General features: G+C 53.3%; 1 protein-coding gene across 1 annotated transcript in view; it reads left to right on the top strand.

The window, feature by feature from the left end:
- The window catches only part of TMEM63C (transmembrane protein 63C), a 73,744-nt gene that overhangs the window by 41,542 nt on the left and 13,552 nt on the right, over positions 1 to 18,650 (top strand). Inside the window, exons 6-15 of the mRNA XM_007459767.1 lie at positions 3,719 to 3,756; positions 8,603 to 8,745; positions 10,135 to 10,183; positions 11,981 to 12,089; positions 13,507 to 13,580; positions 14,186 to 14,266; positions 14,379 to 14,502; positions 15,256 to 15,389; positions 16,858 to 16,980; positions 17,439 to 17,592. Of these exons, the coding sequence (XP_007459829.1) occupies positions 3,719 to 3,756; positions 8,603 to 8,745; positions 10,135 to 10,183; positions 11,981 to 12,089; positions 13,507 to 13,580; positions 14,186 to 14,266; positions 14,379 to 14,502; positions 15,256 to 15,389; positions 16,858 to 16,980; positions 17,439 to 17,592 (1,029 nt within the window). The remainder of the gene's footprint in view (positions 1 to 3,718; positions 3,757 to 8,602; positions 8,746 to 10,134; positions 10,184 to 11,980; positions 12,090 to 13,506; positions 13,581 to 14,185; positions 14,267 to 14,378; positions 14,503 to 15,255; positions 15,390 to 16,857; positions 16,981 to 17,438; positions 17,593 to 18,650) is intronic.

An 18,650-nucleotide genomic window follows, 5' to 3' on the forward strand; every position in this document is an offset into this window, starting at 1 on the left:
CACACTCACGACTTCAATTGCCACCTCTACTCAGATCCCTCCTAAATTCCTGGCTCCAGCTAAATTCCTCTCGGCTCCAGCCCCATTTATCCAGTGGCCTTCAAAATATCTCCATGTGGATATTGTAAGGGCATTTTGGATTCAGTTTGTCCAAAACATGCTGTGATCTCCCGGCCCCGCCACCCGCCCCTGGCTCGCTGGTCTCAGACTTCCCACCATCCATTCAGGTGCACACGCCTTGCTCTTCCCCAGGCCCCTGGGCATGGCCAGTTCATTACGAAGTTGTGTTGCCTTTACCTTCCCAGGTTTGTTTCTCTCCACCTCTCCCACCATCCCCCAGTCCAGCCTCCATCAGTCTCTTGCCTGGAGGAGCGTGGCAGCTTCTAACTGATCTCTTTAGGTGCACGCGTGTCCCCTACTCCAACCAGAGCGAGCTCCATGAACAGGGACACATGGCTGTATAAGTGTAAGCTTTCAGTGGCTTCGTAATGCTCTTGGAGTCAATTGCGGGTGCCTTGCCGCGGTCTCGTGGTTTGGCCTCTTGCCCACCTGTCCAGTCTCTCTTTCTCCTCCCAACTGCCCCACCCTCCACCACATTGGCCATCTTTTAGATCCTCAGAAGCGCCACCTCCTTCTCTCCCCAGGCCTTTCGTCTGTTCTCCCCTCTCCCCCCTTCCCCACTGGTTCCTCTCTGGCTAACACACCCAACCTTTGTTCAGATTTCAGCTCAAGTACCACTTCCCTGGGGATCCCTGTCCGCCCCCAAATCTGGGTCCAGATCTGTGGTTATACCCTCATGGAAAATGCATTCCTTTTCTTTTTAAGTTTTTTTGTTTGTTTGTTTGTTTTTTTGCGGTACGCGGGCCTCTCACCACTGTGGCCTGTCCCGTTGCGGAGCACAGGCTCCCGACGCGCAGGCTCAGCGGCCATGGCTCACGGGCCCAGCCGCTCCGCGGCATGTGGGATCCTCCCGGACCGGGGCACGAACCCGTGTCCCCTGCATCGGCAGGCGGACTCTCGACCACTGCGCCACCAGGGAAGCCCTCTTTTTAAGTTTTTTAAATAACATATATTAGTTTTATATTTTTTAATATTTATTTATTTATTGGCTGCGTTGGGTCTTAGTTGCGGCACGCAGGATCTTTCGTGGCAGCGCGTGGGCTTCTCTCTAGTTGTGGCCTGCAGGATTAGTTGCCCTGCGGCATGTAGGATCTTGGTTCCCTGACCAGGGATCAAACCGGCATCCCCTGAATTGCAAGGCCGATTCTCAACCACTGGACCACCAGTGAAGTCCCTGCATTCCTTTTCTTCAGCACTCTTAACCCAGTCTGTGATGATTCCTCATCTACACAGTTAATCTAGTGTGCCCACTTCCCCCACTGAGAGCTATACTGGTCTTACTCGCCACTGTCCCAGCACCCGGTCTAGCCTGTCATGTAATTAGTATCTGATATGTGTTTGTTGGAAGCAAATTTTCATCCATTTTCAACCCTCCAAGAGACCTGGTCCCTTTACTTGCCAAGACCTGCCCCTGACAAGAACGGAAGCCTCAGACAGGTTCACATCCTGGAGGTTTCCTCTGTCGAATAAGGACGGTAACACCTACCTTGCAAGGCAATTCTCAGATTTATCTTTAGAAACATCACTTCAGCTTTGTGCAGTTTTTTTTTTTTCTGTACAATGACATTTTATTTTAAAAATATCTAGAAGATAAATCATGATGGCAGCAGTGGGGTAGTCAAACAGAAGAGGGTAGAAATTAGACACGGAGGAAGAGTGCGGTGAGGTAGCCCCTGCAAGGCCCCAGGCAGAGGGCGAGGCCTCAGCCAGGCTGAGTGCAGTGGGTGAAGTGAACAGGTCTCCTCATAGCACCCTCAGCAAGTCAGGGCAGATGTGGCGGGAGTGGGGAGGATGGAGCCACCGAGGTGTGTGCAGTGAACTGACCGCTGTCACTCAGGCTTGTCAGCTGAGCTGGCTCCTGGGAGCCTGTGGCCATTTGCTCGGGGTGGGGAGAAAAGGGGAGATGTGCCTGCTTCTCAGGCCCACTGTTCAGCTGCTAAGTTTTCTGAATGGTTTATGCCTTTCAGAGGTACAATATATATGCAAGGGAGTGTGTGTGTGTGTGTGTGTGCATGTGCATGTGTGTGTGTGTGAGAGAGAGAGAGGGAGAGAGAAAGAGAAAATATGGGTCCATACCTGGTCACTCACACATCTGTGTCCATGTGCCTTTCATGGGTACATAGGCCACACTTCTACTCACTACCTCTGTCCTCCCACTGATACTCCTCCACTCTGCATATCCACTAGGGCCCGTCAGCAAACCTGCTTGCTCCCTTAATGAATTGCATGTTGGCCCAGAGGTGGGAGGTGAGGAAAGACTCCCCATGTAGGGAAGGGGTGGCCAGACTCTCAGCACAAGTCTTGTCTAGCAATTCACCCCCTCCCTGGGACTTTCCCAGTCGCCACTGCCACCATCATGCCATTTCCCTTCATCGCTCTGCCTCATACCCGGGCTTATATCCCTACTTTAGTTCCCTAGGATATAGCTGGGGAAATGGTCCCCCCACAAGTGGACATTCCTGATGGGCATTCCCACTGTCAACCCACCCAGCACAGGGAGGAGGCCTAGAAGGTGGGCCTTACACCTAAGGGAGCAAGGGGCCTCCTTCTGTTTCATGTTTGCCTGCCCCTCATTTCTTCCTTTTGGGAAATACGCCTTCCCCAATCCATGTGGTTCTGGGGGACTATCAACCAAGTGGGCCTGCCTGGGTCGCTGATCGGCTCGTGACCCAATCAAGAGCTGCAACCTTTTCCAAGGTTTTGCCAAAACCTCTGGGATCCCAGAAGGAAGCATGCACCAGGGTAACTGAATCAGCTACCACATCTGGCAGCTTTTAGAGCTGTGGCCCTCTGCCTACCCTATGCATACAGTTCCCGAGCTGACTGCCTCTCTAGCCCCTCCCAGCCACCGGCTGAGGCCACCTTTCCCCACCACCCGGAAACTCCAGACAGCAAGACCCTGAGAGAAATGTATAATCGACAGGACCCTCAGATGCAGAAGAAGAAACCCAGCTCAAGTTAGCATTATAACAAAAGGGTGATGTGTGGCCTGAGTGTGGGGAAATCTAAGGGAAGCAGCTGCTTCAGGTACAGCTAGATCCAGGAAGTCCGGCATTGCCACCAGGATCCCCTCTGTGGTCCTCTCTCCTCTGAGCAGGCTTTTTATCTCAGACAAGGTCCTGCATGTGGCATCAAAGACTCACCAAGCCCCTCCAGGATGCCTGGTGTTGACCGAGACGCAAGAACTCAGAGGAAGACCCTTCTCCCAACACCCATATCAGTCCCCTTAAGAGCATTTTGCTTGGCCCCTCTTGGGTCATGTTCCTGTTGATCAACTGACCACTGGTAGCAGACACCTTCTTGACGCACACTCCACTGGGCCACATGCGTGGGGGAGGGGCATTTCCCAGAAGGAAGCAACGAGGGACAGACAGAAAGCAATTGACGTCCACCCCAAAGTCCCTTCTCTCCCTCCAGTCTGAGGCCCACCCTCTAAGCCACCACTTGCTGTAACAGGGTGCCCGACTTCTGAAAAGACATCTCCCTCAGCACCGACTCCAGTCCAGACCTTGCCGGGGTAGGAAGCCCCAGACACTGCCTCACTGCCTCAGACGCCCCAGCGCTGGGTTTTCTCACACTTTCTCTCCTTTTTCCCCAGGGCTTCTATTCCTGGTTTTTCAACACCATCACCATGAAGTAAGTGCCTGAGCTTCCTGAGCCTTATCTGGGGGAGGGTGGGGACAGGGTCTCCTGCCCTTCAGGACTAGGCCTTAGGCCTAAATTCTGTGCCCCAACGTCCACTCCCCACTCGCCCTGCCCACCGCAGCCCGGCCCTGGCAGAGGACGCTTTCCGGCGTTCCGTTGGTGAAATGGGAACTGGACGCTGCCCACGCCCATTTTCCCTCTGCCACAGTTCTCGGGAAAGACCCCTCTCACATGCTTGTAAAAATGCTTTTATGACGCCCACACGAGGAAAAAGAAATCCTTCCCAGGTACTCTTTGCTTCACTTCTGTGAACATCATTCCTCATATTTGCCTAGATGGAAAAAACAAAAACCACCAGGCAGAAGGGCAGGCTTCCTCTCCCAGCCTCCATGCCCATTACGGACGGACAACCCCTGGCCCACCACACCTTCTGGATCTCTTTAGTGTGAGACCCCACTTGGCAAGGAGAGACCCCGAGTTACCTGTCATCTCCTGATGGCCTCATACCAGCCAGACGCCTCCGCAGAGCAGACACCTGTCAGAGCTCCATGCCTCCACTGCGTGTGTGGACACGCACACACACGTGCATACACACTTACATGTGTGCACACAGCACTGTCTCCACCTCAGAGCGCTGTGTGTTCCTGGGCTCTCCCTAAATATCCCCCATCTGGCCTGCCCTGCCTGTCCTTCGAACCCCTCCTCCAGGGTCCGTCCTTGCCTGGTGCTGCCTGCCTTAGGGTGCAGCCTCAGTGCTCCCCAGAGGCCGCCTGCACCAGGGGCCTGCCTGGATCTGCACATCTGCTTCTTTGCCAAGGCCCTTAGGGCTTCTTCCTTCATGTACCTCCATGCCCACACCATTCAAGGGCCTTGCTGGGAGCGTTCAGACATTGCCGCAAGATCCCATCCACCCGCATGAGCTACACCCGGGCACCTCTCTTTCCCCAGACCTGTTGAAGGGCCTGGGACCCTTTGGGGGCACCAGATACCATGACTGGGCCTTGGGAATCCAGAGCTGGGCTTGGGACCAGCAGCCTCTGGGGTTTGAGCCCCAGCTCCACTGGTGGAGGACTCCCCATGGCCTTGGCCTCTCGTCTTCGTTCATCGTTCACCAGAGTCCCGAGGAAGTGATACACCTGGTTTGTGCATGGGTGGGAATCTTAGCCACATGTTGGGGGAGTGGAGGGGAGACTTTTATTTCTTGGCACATTCTCTGGTTTTGCTTTGTTAATTTTTAAAACATGCACAAGCTTGCATACATACATTTTTATTAAGAGAAACCTATACCTCCAGTCTCTCATGCCCCTCTTCATGACCGCCCTTTCCCGCAGAAGCCAAAGTCCCAGCGCACAAAGCCCACTCAGTCTAGTTAGCAAAACATGGGTTAACAAGACCCACTACACATAATTGATAATGGGGAGAGCATAATTGCTGTGCAAAGGGTATTTGGGAGAGCGAGAAATTAATTCCAATTTGGGGGTTCAGAAGAAGCATAGTTTTGAGCGAGGCCTTGAGGAATGGGAAGAATTTTGACCGTTGTGATGTGGAGGGCCCATCAGAAATTAAGGACTGCATGAGCAAAGGTTTGGGGCAGAGATGGGCAGGGAGTGTCCAGAAATGGTAAATCTTCTGGTGTGGCTAGAAGCAAGAGTACATAGCAAGAGAGGGGATGAAAGATTGGGCCAGAAGGATCAGCTGGGATCTTGACTACCATACCGAGAATCTTGGCTTTTGATTTAGAGGCAGCAGGGAGCCAGTGACTACTTTTGAGCGGGACGCTCAGGTGATGTCTGTTTGTAAGCAGGGGCATGAGGGGTGAATGGCAGTAGGAAGAGTCCAAAGGCGACGTGAGCAGCTAAGAAGGTTTTTCCAGTGTCCAGGTGAGAGGTGGTGGTGACCAGGGAAACAATGCGGAGGAGACGTGGGGAGGGAGATGATGGGGCAACAACAGTCAATGGGTTGTTTCCACCTGGCTTCCACCTGGTTAGGAAAAAGGGAGAAATCAAGGTCTGGTTTCTGGGGAGGGTAATAATACCACCGGTTGGGAGATGAGGAGATATGATGAGTTGGGAAATTAATGACATAGGGCCAGGGTGAGCATGTGAGTTGACCGGCAAGCTGTTGAAAAACAGGATTAAAGCTTAGGAGAAAGGTCGGAGCTAGAGATTTAGACTTGGGATATGGGTGCACAGAGGTCGTAGTTGAAGTCATGGGAGCAGATGGGACACCCAAGGGAAAGGGCCCAAGGAAGAGACTGGTTGGGACAAGAGGAAAAGGTGGCAATCTCTAGGGCACGGGCTTACTGAAGCCAGGCAGGCGCCAGGTCCAGACAGGGTGTGGTCAGCAGCCTCCAGCCCTACAAGGTTGAGTAGCATGAGCGCTCAGCAGAGGATGTCGGCTTTGGAGATCTGAATCTCCACTGGGAGCGCAGTTCCAGGACGAGGAGATGTCCAAGAAGTAGAGGCAGAGAATGGAAGCCACCTTTTTCAAGAGGTGGGTGGGAGCAGGGAAGGAAGGATATTGGATGGAACTTGAAGGGAAACTGGTGAAGGAGTGGATGCTTAAGGAGTTTCTTGGGGTGTTTTTTTTTAAGAGTAGCAAATGAGCACTTGAACCTGGCTGTAGTTGAAAGGGAAGACGTGTGGGCGTCTGTAGAGACAGATGGATGTGAATTTAAAGATGAGACAGGTAGAGCAAGTCTCCAGCAAGAGGTAGAAGAGAGGAAGCGATTAGAGCAGAGATGAGAATTACTTGTCAGTAGGAGAAAGAGTGATGCCTGGAATGTCATGGGGCCGGCACTTTAAAGAATGGTGGGAAGAGAACAGAACTGAATAGAGGAATATGTATAGGCAGACTCAAAAATTCAGGCTTCCCTCAGGCTGCTGAGTGTAACCTGCCTTTCGGTGCAGATGGAGCAATGGGCCCAGTGGGGAGGCGGGAATTGTCAGCCCAGAAAGGAGATTCTTGTGTTCTTCGTCCCGTCCAGCCCTCTGCTCCCTCCACCTGGTTGGAGGCTCTCACCCTGCCTCTGGCACACTGTTTCTATCAGGTGAGCAAATCTTGGCACCCCAAGCCTGCAGGGGGACATTCCCCCATTCTCCCTTCTCACCAGCTCTCATCCACCCCATTCTTGGGATTTAATTCTCAAGTCCAAGGCAGGAAGTGTTTTAACTGCTTGAAGTTAAAAAAAGGTTGAGAGCTCTAAATAATTAGCTTAATGGTGATACTGAAAGCCTTGAAGATATGCTCTTTGTGATATTGTTGAAAAATAAATCTGAATCCTGGACTGAATGCTAGAAGTTGCATACAACCTTCAAGTCTGATCAGAGGGCAAGGGTGAGTAAACTATGGCACATCCACCAAAGACGGGGGTGTGCAGCTTGGGGCTGGGTGTGAATCAGTAATCCACAAACAGAGGCTATTGTCACCATTATTATTGGGCAGCCATAAAAATATTTAGACAAAATGTAAAACAGTCAGAAAAGACTTAAGATCAAATGCTGAGCAAAAGAGCAATACGTCAAATGCTGTTTATACTACAGTCACAAGTTAAACCAGCAATACAGTAAGAAGCTAAAGGAAATTGGCCACAATGATTAATAGCCATTATCTTAGGTTTGATGAGACGGTTGGGGAATGATTTTCTTCTTTTGTATTTTCCCAAGTTTCTGTAATAAGCATGTATTGCTTTAAATGTTTTTAATTGAAGTATATAACACACGTACAGAAAAGTGCACAAAAAATGTGTCCAGCTCAGTCATCACAAGCAAAGCCTATACAAGCACCATCCCGATAAAGAATTAGAACCTTGCCAAGACCCCAGAAGCCCTCCTCCTTCTCCCTCCCAATCTCCTATCACCTCCCACCTCTCCAAAGGTAACCAGTATCCTGACTTCTAACTCTGTAGTTCAGTATTGCCTATTTTTGAACTTTGTATATGAAATCATATGGTATGTATTGTTTGTGCCTGGCATCTTTCACTCAATGTTGCATTTGTGGGGTTCAGCTATGGTCATTCATTTTTATCTCTGTATGGTATTTCATTACATACATATAATGTGATGTATGTAGATCACTATATATATATTTCACTACATGTATATTTCAATTCTTGTGTCCATTCTACCTTTGATAGACAATTAAGTTGTTTCCAGTTTGGGGCTGTTACAAATAATGCGTCTGTGACATTCTTATACATGTCTCTTGGTGCCCATGTGCATGTATTTCTGTTGGGTATAAACCTAGGAGTGGAATTGCTAGGTCATAGGGTATACTTATAGTCAACTTCTGTAGATAATGTCCACTCTTATCCAAAGCTGTGTGCCAGAGTAAGTACCCATGAGTGTGAGAGAGCTCCCGGCATCCCACACCCTCGCCAGCACTTTCTCGCCAACACTTTCCTCACCGACTTTCCAACTTTGGCCAGTCTGGCAGTGTGGAGTGATACCTCATTGTGGCTTTAAGTACCCCTTTTTAATTTAAGGAACAACTTTTTGAAAAATAGGATGAATCCTGTTATCACTAATGGTTTATTCAGTGCCTACGCTATAGCAGGCACTCAAAATGTTTGAAGAGCAATAAAAGAGGAAATAAAAGCCTGATTTAAGAGGGCTTCTGGATTCCCAGGAGTGTATCTGTAGCCTCTATCTTTGATACGCCTGTGAAATTCAGTGAAATACATTTCAGGCATAACAAGTTTTGAGAAGTGTGATATCTCTAAAGATAAAAACTCGGGGGTAGGGTGGTCATCTTCTCTCCCTTTCCTCTATCTACCTCTGACTTCCGTTGTAGCCACACTGGCTCCTGAGCAATGTCCTTGTCTCTGTGTCTCTTCCAGGAACGAAGATCTGATTAGCAAGTGTGGAGACGATGCCCGTATCTACATCATGTTCCAGTATCATCTCATCATCCTTGTGCTTATCCTCTGCATCCCCTCCTTGGGCATCATTTTGCCCATCAACTACATTGGAAATGTTCTGGGTAGGCAGAGCTCAGCAGGTCCCGGGCCCGGCCCACTAGACCTAAGAGGCAGCCTGGTAGGCAGGACAGAGCTTGGGTCTTGAGCGTCTAGGAATCTAAATTTTAATTGCACTTCTCAAAATTAGTTATGTGACCTTAGGCAACCCACGCTTCAGTTCTCTCACATGGAAACCGGAGATGATACCTCTTTTGGTATAAACTTGGCCCAGGGCCTGGCACACGGAAGGCAGATAGTAGTAATTCAGTCTAAAACTGAATGTTTATTTATGACCCCACACTGCACCTGTCCAGGTGTTCCTGGTGGCCTTGTTATGACGTGTGACCCACTACAAAGATCTCTGGACCTGATCTCTCTCTGTACCCACTCTGATGGACACAGCATGCAGAATTTCTCATAGGGATTCTATCTGCACTCCTTATAACAGGGTAAATTTTCACACAGTAATGTGGTGGGTGAGGGCTTGGGCTTCAAAGACAGAAAAATCATGGTTCCCCAACTTTTACCCATATCTGCTTCCCAGAAAATTATTTCATCTTATACAGTGTCCTCAGGCCTCAGTTTCCTCAGCTGTCTTAGGGATTGAGAGACAATGCGTGTCAAGTGGCTGGCACAGTGCCTGATAGTGGGCACTGTGAATAACAGCCAGGGTTTCACTAGGATATGCAAACATAGAGCTGTATGAGGTCCTTACAACTAGGTGGTACAGGATAGCACCTTAAGTGCCCAGGTGGCAGCCAGGTGTACCCTGATTGCTCAAGTTTCCACCTATTTCTCCTCGGCCAGAGGTAGACCTCAGTTACTTCAAGGTAGCACCCATTTCTCATGCTACCAAATACCACCACCAGAGTAAGTAACTACTGAGCCCTGCCTTCCCAGATTCTCATCCTAAGAGCTAGTATGTTGGCAATGATGATAGTATGATTTCATAAAACTTGGAGATGTCTAAACCAGCACACTAATACACTCAGCCAGAAGGATTTACTCTGTTTGAATGAGGCAGCAATGCATTTCCAGAAGTTCTGGGTTTTGTGATTGTTGCCAGCGGTAACAGTGTTGCTAATTTCATCATTCCGCTCATGGTGGGGCTGCCGGGTCCCTCCCACAAGCATTCACCGGTGTCTACCCTGAGTCAGTCATGCTCTGGGGTTGCCACGCCAATGCTCGGTCTTGCTTCACAGCCGAGGAGCCCCAGTCAGCAGTCCCAGGGGGGAGAGGAGGCCTCTGATGGGGCTGTTTGGAAGCTGGGGACAAGCTCTGGGGAACTAGAAGGAAGACCAGGACGTAGGCAAGCATCTCTAGACCCTGGGCATTCACTCAGGAACCCTGAAGTCTGGCACCCAACCAGTCAAGGTGCCAGGCTTGAGGTCAGCAACTTTCTTCTCTTTCAGATTGGAATAGTCACTTTGGTCGGACCACCATTGTCAATGTCTCCACAGAGTAGGTACCTGATCCTCTTACCTCCCATTCTACTGGCTTGGGGGCTGGGTGTTAGCGTGGAGAGATGGTCCAATGCGTGGGTCCAAAACATGAGCACCACTCTGCTGATAAGAAAGGCCTGGTCTCCTTGGGAACCCAGGTTCCAAGTGGGATGCCAGAAGTTGCATCCTCTTGGTAAGGAAGTATTCTTGGTGCCTCAGTGTCCCCATCTCTGTAATGGATGGAACTACCCAAACCAGTCACTCCTGAAGATTTGGAAAGATGGTCCTATTTGCTTAGTATGTCCAGCTCCCAACAGGATTACTGTAGTAAGCAGAGGTTTAAGGTATTGCTTCCCTGCCCACAAAATAGCTCAGGTCAACCCTCATATAACCGAGTGAAGCTCAGACCTGATTCCCACAGCAGCGAGACTAAGGAACCACAGGAGCTGGGTTCATGCCCCGGCTTTGCCATTAGCCGGCCCTGGGTCTGAGGCAGTGCACCCTCCCCCTCTGAGCTTCATCCCTAGTCCACGGTGGGGGAAGAGCTGTTGGACATGACCTCTAAGCCCCCTCCAGCCCTCATGGTCCAGGCACCTGTGGATTTTAACATCAGCCAACCCAGCTGGTGGCCACGTCCATCTGTACTGAGCCAGATGTGGCCCTGCCGGTCCCGGCTGAGACATCGTCCCCGCTAGGCCTCAGGGCCAGGCTTGGTCGACTTCCTGACAAAGCTGAAGCAGTATTTCCAGCAGGTGTGAGTGCGCTTTGCCCACTCCTGCCCCTCCTCCCCTTGCCCCACCCCTGGTCCTCTGCCCCTGCACCCCTGCAAACTCCATCAAATGCCGAATCCATCAAAGTCCAAACTCGGCAGAATGGTCGGGCACCCTCTCGCCTCCACCTTCAACCAACTCTTCCCCGGGTACTGGCAACACCAGAGCAGAGCTTACCAGCCTCTCCCAGGCCGGCCACTGTTGTAAGCGTGGCACCTACAACTTCCCGACTAGAAGTGAGTTTTAATAGGGCAGCAAAGAGCCTTCAACGTTTGTAAATCCATACTGGCAGAGAGCTGGAATGTCCCTTAGGGGCCGTGTCACCTTGCCCGCTCTGAGAACACTGAGGAGAGAAACATGTAACTAGGTAGGGAAGGTTAGGTGAAATGCCAGCGCGGGGACAGCGGTGAGGAGATATTTTGAAGCAAGGCAGCCTTTCTCTCCCCCAACTGCACCAAATAAGGCGGGCCCTATTTCCAAGCAGTCATCCTGGCTGGTTGCCTTGGGACAGCATCACGTGAGCACAGAGCCCAAGGGCCAGCACTCTTCCTACCCCAGGGAGGCGGGCCGAACCTGCAGGTGACCCCGGAGTCCCTTACCATGGAGGCCAGGTGGCCCCTCCTGCTGTCCTAACGGTCGGCGGGGGCGGCCTGAGCCACCGCTGCGGGCAGCACGACACGGCATGAAGAGTATAAGTGCTTCTGCAGCTCTGGGCTCACCTCCCGGCACTGCCACAGCTAGGAGTGACCTCGAGCAGTCACTCTAGCCCTTGTTTCCCTACGAGTAAAATGAAGACATTCACAGTACCACCTTCACGAGGTACAAGGGTCTAGTGAGAAAATGTCCACAAAGCATTGAGTCCCACCCTGGGCCTGACATATGGTAAACACTCAAGAAATGTTAGCCTCTGTTAGTTGGAGTGGACGTCCCCTTCTCCATTCCCTTCCAAGGTGCCTGAGTGTCTGGAGGCACCAGAGGGCGGCCCCGGGGAGAGCGTGTGGGCTGGAAGTGGGGGTCTCACACCTCCTGTGTCTTGCTCTCGGCAGGAGCAAGTTCCTGTGGCTGCACAGCTTCTTTGCTTTCTTATACTTTGTCACCAGCTTCCTCTTCATGACTCATCACTGCTTAGGGTTTGTGCCCAAGAAGAGCTACAAGGTGAGTAGGTGAAAAGAGCTACCAGACCAATACCCTCTCGGCTAGAGGCTCTCCCCAGCTGGACACCATCCCACTCCCATACTTCAGAGGCATCCCAGCTTGGTGTGTTCTGCACACCTGGCGGGGGGCGGGGGGCGGGGGGCAGTCTCACCTGAGTAGGGCAAGCCTCCTCCGCTTATCCCTGGGAATCGTCACCTGGCACATCTGTCTGGGCTGTTAAACCACTAATACACTTCCAAACCAACTGGTAAATAGCTGCTCCCAGGGGCCTCCTCCCCCTGCACCCCTGCTGCCCTGGACCCTCTCCAAGGACCCCTGGACCTCCCCACCATCAGAAAACTAAAGGCTTAACTAAGCCCTGAACCTGCGGAGGGCCTCCATCTTCAGCGGCCAGTGCCCCCTGCTGACCCTCTGGGTAGATATTTTGACTTGCTGTGCCCAAGCTCCTTGCCCTTCCACCATCTCCCTGAGGTCAGAGACCCCATGTCCTGCCCCAGTGTTATCCCCACTGTCTTGGTTTGTGTTTCCCCCATCCTACCTCCCAAGCAGACCCTGAGACAGGGATTTGAGTAGCATTCACTTATTTGGGAGGTGATCCCAGGAAGGACCACTAGGTGGGTAGGGTCTTCTGAGGTGGAAGGTGGCAGGTAAAAGCGAGATCAGCTCCTTCAAGCTGTCCACCCTAAAGGACAGATTCACTTTACTCCACCCCAGAATGCAAACGCACATACCCCTGAAAGGTAATCCCGAATGTTTCAGCCTGCCAGTCATGGAGGCTTGGGCACCCCTGACCAGTCTGGACTCGGCCACTTCAGCTTTCCTTCTTGCCACCAGACGCTTCTGCCCAGACTCCCCTCTCTTGCAGCACAGTTTACCAGACTGTCGCCTTGAGGCAATGGCTCAGGAAGACATTTCCCACTCACAGAATAAAATGTGGACTTTGAGGGGCTTCCACATTCCCTCCCCAGAGTCTAGCTCGCCTCCTTACTCCCCTGCGCAGTCTGATGAGAGGGACCACCCAGCGAAGTGGGACGTCACTTGGAGCAGCGGAGGTGCAGGGAGACTGTAAATCAGCAGGACAGCATGAGCAGCCCTTGCAGGGTGTGGGCTGTGGTCCTTCCCCAGGCCCTGTCTGCAGCCCCTGGCTCTTCCGCCCTCCATCACAGCCGTCTATGGCAAGGGGTCCACGGGGGGCACAGAGATTAACAGAGGTGTAGCTTCCCTGGCTGCAGCTTCCCACGGCCTGCTGACCTCAGGGACACAGGCTGGGGAAACTGACACTTGGCTTACCCAGCAAGGAGGCGGCCTGATGTGAGTAGAAAACCTACTCCAGGTGGTTCTGGGCCACCTGAAGACCCAGACTCCAGGAGTCCTGTGTGAGCACAGGCTTCTTTCTCCATTGACCTTCCCCACCTAGGTCACAAGGACACTAATGATCACCTATGTCCCCACGGACATCCAAGACCCAGAGATCATCATTAAACATTTTCAGTAAGTGGGTCGGGTGGGCTGAGGCATGGATCGCATCCTCCTGGTAACCCTGCCTGGGTCCTCATGTGGGTAGTGATGCACAGGATGGTGGAGTGGGGCTGTGGCTCACCCTAGATTCAGCTCAGGATCCTTTCAGAATGGGGGAGGCCCTGGTTGGGGGCAGAGCAGGGTTTCTGAAGTCAGGGAATTTCTGCATGGCATGGGTGTGATGGGGGATGCCTTTCCCTTGTACCTCCAACTGTGGAGCCCAGGGAGCTGCCAGACCGCATTTATCTAGAGCAGGTCATCTTGAGGCAACTTTTGTGACCCGAGTTCCTAGCCACAGGAGCCAATTATCTCTCCATGAGCAGCAGTTTCCAGCTCTGCTCCCTGGCCCTGTTCTGTGTCATCTGGGGAAGATGTGGCAACTCTCAGATTAACAGGGATCAACCCTGACATCCAGCCTTAGGAGCAAGGGGTGGATTCTACCATCCAAGCACCAGGAACCATGGGTAGCTGAGCCCCCTAGCCCTGTAGGCTGTAGCTCTGGGTAGGGGGTGGGGGGTGGGGAAGGGGGAGGTCCCCAGCCCTACGGAATGGCTCAACCTCCATGTTTGTGGCTCCAGTGAGGCCTATCCAGGGTGCGTGGTGACCAGAGTCCACTTCTGCTACGACGTCAGGACCCTGATTGACTTGGACGATCAGAGGTGAGGCTGTAGCGGGACCTGTCTGAATCTGGGGTGGGGAGAGAAGGAGCGGTTGTGGCTCTGCTGGCACCCTGACCACAAGATGCTTCTCCTGTTGCCCATTGGCTGACAGGCGCCATGCAATGCGGGGCCGGCTCTATTATACTGCCAAGGCCAAGAAGAAGGGGAAGGTGATGATCAAGATCCACCCCTGCTCCCGGCTGTGCTTCTGCAAGTGCTGGGTTTGCTTTAAAGAGGTAACTGGCAAGGGTATCGGGGGACACAGCGGAGGGGCTAGGGCACCGGGTCTCCAGGCTTTGTCCAGGGCTCTGGGCAGTGCCCCTTGCCCGCACCCTGGGGCCACAGGCCTCAGTCAGGTCTGCTCTGTGCTGCGGCACCTGGCTCCTGCTTTCCTTTCCACCGGTCCTATCTCCCTGTTGAGAGGAGTCTTCCTTGGGGCCCCCTCCAGAGTGATCCAGGGACGCTCGTTCTTGCCCCCTCCTGGGCTCGGATGGGAGGACCAGCATGGACACAGCAGGCTGCTATAGGCTCCCAGGCCTCAGGCTTTCAGAGAGCTAGGACAGGAATATTTGAAAGCAGTGGATTCGGTCTTATCGCCCAACCACCGTGGCTAGAAGGAGGTCTCGGCAGGACTGAACTCTAGCGAGTCCAGAAAAAGAATCATCCCCTTTCCTGAAAATGCTACAAACACATTCTATCACTCCTCTGGAGGCTACTCGGAGTCCAGAGGCACCCCTTACCCCCAGCGATGCCTCGCCTTTGCTAGATCTAAGAGCAGGGAACTAATCTCAGAGTCATAGCCTCTTCCTCTTCTAGAGCTGGGATCTTGGAGCCCACCTGGGGTCCTGAGCTTTTTGCCGGGCTTCCAAGGGAGCCGGGGATGGAACCAAGACCTCGGGCCTGCCGCCTGAGTGGAGAGAGGCCTCACCTCCAAGCGTGAGGCCTGGAGCTCTGGCTGCTCCAGCTCTGAGGGCCACATCTCACCCCAGGTAGACGCAGAGCAGTATTATAGTGAGCTGGAGGAGCAGCTGACTGATGAGTTCAACGCTGAGCTCAACCGCGTTCGGCTGAAGCGTCTGGACCTGATCTTTGTCACCTTCCAGGACTCCAGGATGACAAAGCAGTGAGTGCCAGGGCCAGCTGCTTGCTGTGCCCAGCCCAGCCCTGAGAGTGGGCCTCTGCTTCTCTGAAACCATCCTCTTTCACCCCCATTCCAGCCAAGGGGAGGAGGAGAGAGAGCCTCCCTCCAGTTTGCCATAGTCTGCCCTCCCCTCGACCCCTCCATGCTCCTCATGGGCACGGCAGCTGCCATCTTGCTTTCTAGAGCATGGCCACATCCGTCTTCCCCCAGCTGCCAGGCTCAGCTTGTCTCCAGAGATGCCCAGGCCCTGGGCTCTTCACTCCCATGTGTTCTTGCTTCAGCACAGAAGTGGTCAGAGTAGCTGTTCACCTCTTGGTTCCTCTTCCAGGCCTTGACAAGAAAGGCACCCAGTTCTCCCTCATTGCACATCAGCCCGCCCCTCACCACGAGTGACAGAGTCAGGGTAGAGAAGCCCTGCCTGCCATTTCTCCTCTCCTGCTGCAAGCCTCCCCTGATTCATAGCCCTACTGCCTCCTCTCTCCTCCGCGCCAGCCTCTGGCAGCCCCACCTGGATAGGGAGTGGATGAGGGCCACTCTGGAATGTTCTGGAAGGAATCTTAGGACTGGGTCAAATAGATGGGAGCCTCAGAATCAGTCTTTTGAGGATTATGGGGCCCTCCTCTCCCCGAGGGAGCCTGATCACTCACAACATTTGTCCTCACCCACCCCAGCCCTACCAAGGAACAGTGGCACAGGCTAGAGTTTAGTCGCAAAAAATTGTGTACAATTTTGCAAGTCACTTACAGCCTCAAATTTCTTACCTATCAAATTTGATTACTTATATCTTCCCTGTCCTCCTCCCAGAGGGTTAAGAAGGGATATGTGTTCTAGTTAGTGTATGTGTTACATAAAACAATACACCTACATAAGACAATAACTTTCTGAGAACACTCTCTGTAGAGAGCATCTAAGGTTTAATTACAGCAGACGTGTGAATTCGAAAACCAAAGATGAGGCTCCAGTGCCAGCACCCACCCCTTTTTGGTTGTGTCTTCAGTGATCTGTGCAATTAAGACGATGTTAATCACCAATTAGCACAGCGTCATGCACTGTGTAGAACTCAATAGTCGGTAGCTACGGATACTAAGATGGGGCTGAAATGAATACCTCTCCTGTCAACCTCACAGAAAGAGCGGGTCTTTGTGCTGTCACTACTGTTAAGGGGAAAAGACATGAACTGAGAACCGTGTGGCCCCCTTTTTTCCTGGACAATCCCTCCCTCTAATGCCCCTTTTGTTCAGTGACTAGGCCTTAGGGACTGCCCACTTACGAGGTCGAGAGAGACATATCCAAGTCTCCAAGAATTCCCAGGAAGTGGATGAGCCTCTACCTGTGGGATGGCCACAGCGGCCCCAGGCCCCTGGCATGAGAGGACAGGCCCTGATTCCCTCCCCCGCCACGGGCCATCGTCCTCACCCCCGGACCTCTGTCTGCTCCCGCATCTCTGCAGCATCCTGGAGGATTACAAGTTCATCCAGTGCGGTGTGTCGGCCCAACAGTCCTCGGTGACCACCGTCGTCAAATCCGACCACTGGAGGGTTGTCCTTGCCCCACATCCCAAAGACATTATTTGGTAAGCCCTCTCTGTCTCTCCCCTCTCCTTTGAGCTCCTCTGGGACTTAAGAAGGCCGTAGGATGGGGAAGGGAATCAGGGCCTGTCCTCCTGCTGCACTGCCCACACACGGCCCCCGCTGGGCTGTTTCTCTGGTGGGCATCACAGCCTCCTCCCACGCCCAAGCCCACTCCACCACAAGCGTGGAAGGCACCCAACCTTTGGGGAAAGAATTTTTTCCTGCAGAAAGATTTCGGATCGTTGTTTTGGCTCGCCTATGGGATACATTCAGAGGCTTTACAAGTGGTGTGACTGAGGGGAAGGCCCAGGGCTGTCTCATGCAGGCGTGGGTGGGCCCACGGGGTTGAATTAGACCAGGGCAGCCCGGTCCACAGCTGGCACGCGGGAAACAGCACGGGCTGTGTCTGAGGGCTGAGACCCGGGGTCCTAAGTGCGTCTCCCTCCTCCGTCCTGCCCAGGAAACACCTGTCTGTCCGCCGCTTCCACTGGTGGGCCCGCTTCATCGCAATCAACACCTTCCTTTTCTTCCTCCTCTTCGTCCTCACCACGCCTGCCCTCATCATCAACACCATCGACGTGTACAACGTCACCCGCCCCATCGAGAAGCTGAAGGTGCCTCCTCTGCTCAGGCCAGGCGCGGGGGCCCCAGGGATATGAAGGAAGAACTCAGGCGAGGAGGGCGTGGGAGGCCCACTGGGACGTGACTCCGATGCCCGCACACTTGTGGCAGTGGCAGCGGTGTAAATGGTGGCACAGCGCTTCCTGTGTTCTAAAGGGCATGAATGTGGGTGGTTGCCCATCTTAGGGAGCGGGGCTGAAGAGTGGGGGAGCCCCAGGCAAGTTCTGGGGTGAGTTTGGGGGGTGGGCTTGGAGGGCTCCTTTACATTGGGCCAAGCTAGAGGTACAAAAGGAGCAGCAGAAGGTGTGGCGAGCGTGACAGCTCTGTTCTCCCCACGTTCTCTAGAGCTGGGCTCCCTGCTCTGAAGACAGGGTTGAGGGCGGGGCAGGCAGCGGTTAGTTCCAAGGCAGCCCTTCTAGAGGAGAAGGCCCTCCAGCTCTGTCGCCACTTCCCGCACTTCCAGACACACCCACACCTGGCTGGGCTTGTGCGGCGGCTCACAGGAGTCGTCCCTGGAGGGAAGGGCTGCTTCATATGGACAGAGGTGTTCCGAGGAACTGGACTGGCTCGTTTCCAAGTTCCATAGCCTCAAGGCTGTCGTAGTGATCCCAGAAGGCCCCTCCTTTCCTGTTATCCCCGTGCCTGTTCCAGCAAAACACACGCACCCACGCGTGCACGCACGTGCATGCAGCCAAGCCAAGCACTTCTGCTGCTGCTGCCTACCTTTGCCCTCCTTTGTCAGCTTCACAATAGGCCCCAGGCAAGGGGACCACAGCTCTCCCTGGGAATTCTTGCTCCATACCCTCCCCTTCTTCGCCGCTTCTCACACAACATCACAACAAAAGCAGCGTCTCTGGGGGCTTCCCTGGTGGCACAGTGGTTGAGAGTCCGCCTGCCGATGCAGGGGACGCGGGTTCGTGCCCCGGTCCGGGAGGATCCCACATGCCGCGGGGCGGCTGGGCCCGTGAGCCATGGCCGCTGAGCCTGCGCGTCCGGAGCCTGTGCTCCACAACAGGAGAGGCCCCAACGGTGAGAGGCCCGCGTACCGCCA

The sequence above is a fragment of the Lipotes vexillifer genome, unplaced genomic scaffold, assembly GCF_000442215.2.
Source record: "Lipotes vexillifer unplaced genomic scaffold, Lipotes_vexillifer_v1.1 scaffold39, whole genome shotgun sequence".
In the NCBI taxonomy this organism is placed as follows: Eukaryota; Metazoa; Chordata; class Mammalia; order Artiodactyla; family Lipotidae; genus Lipotes; species Lipotes vexillifer.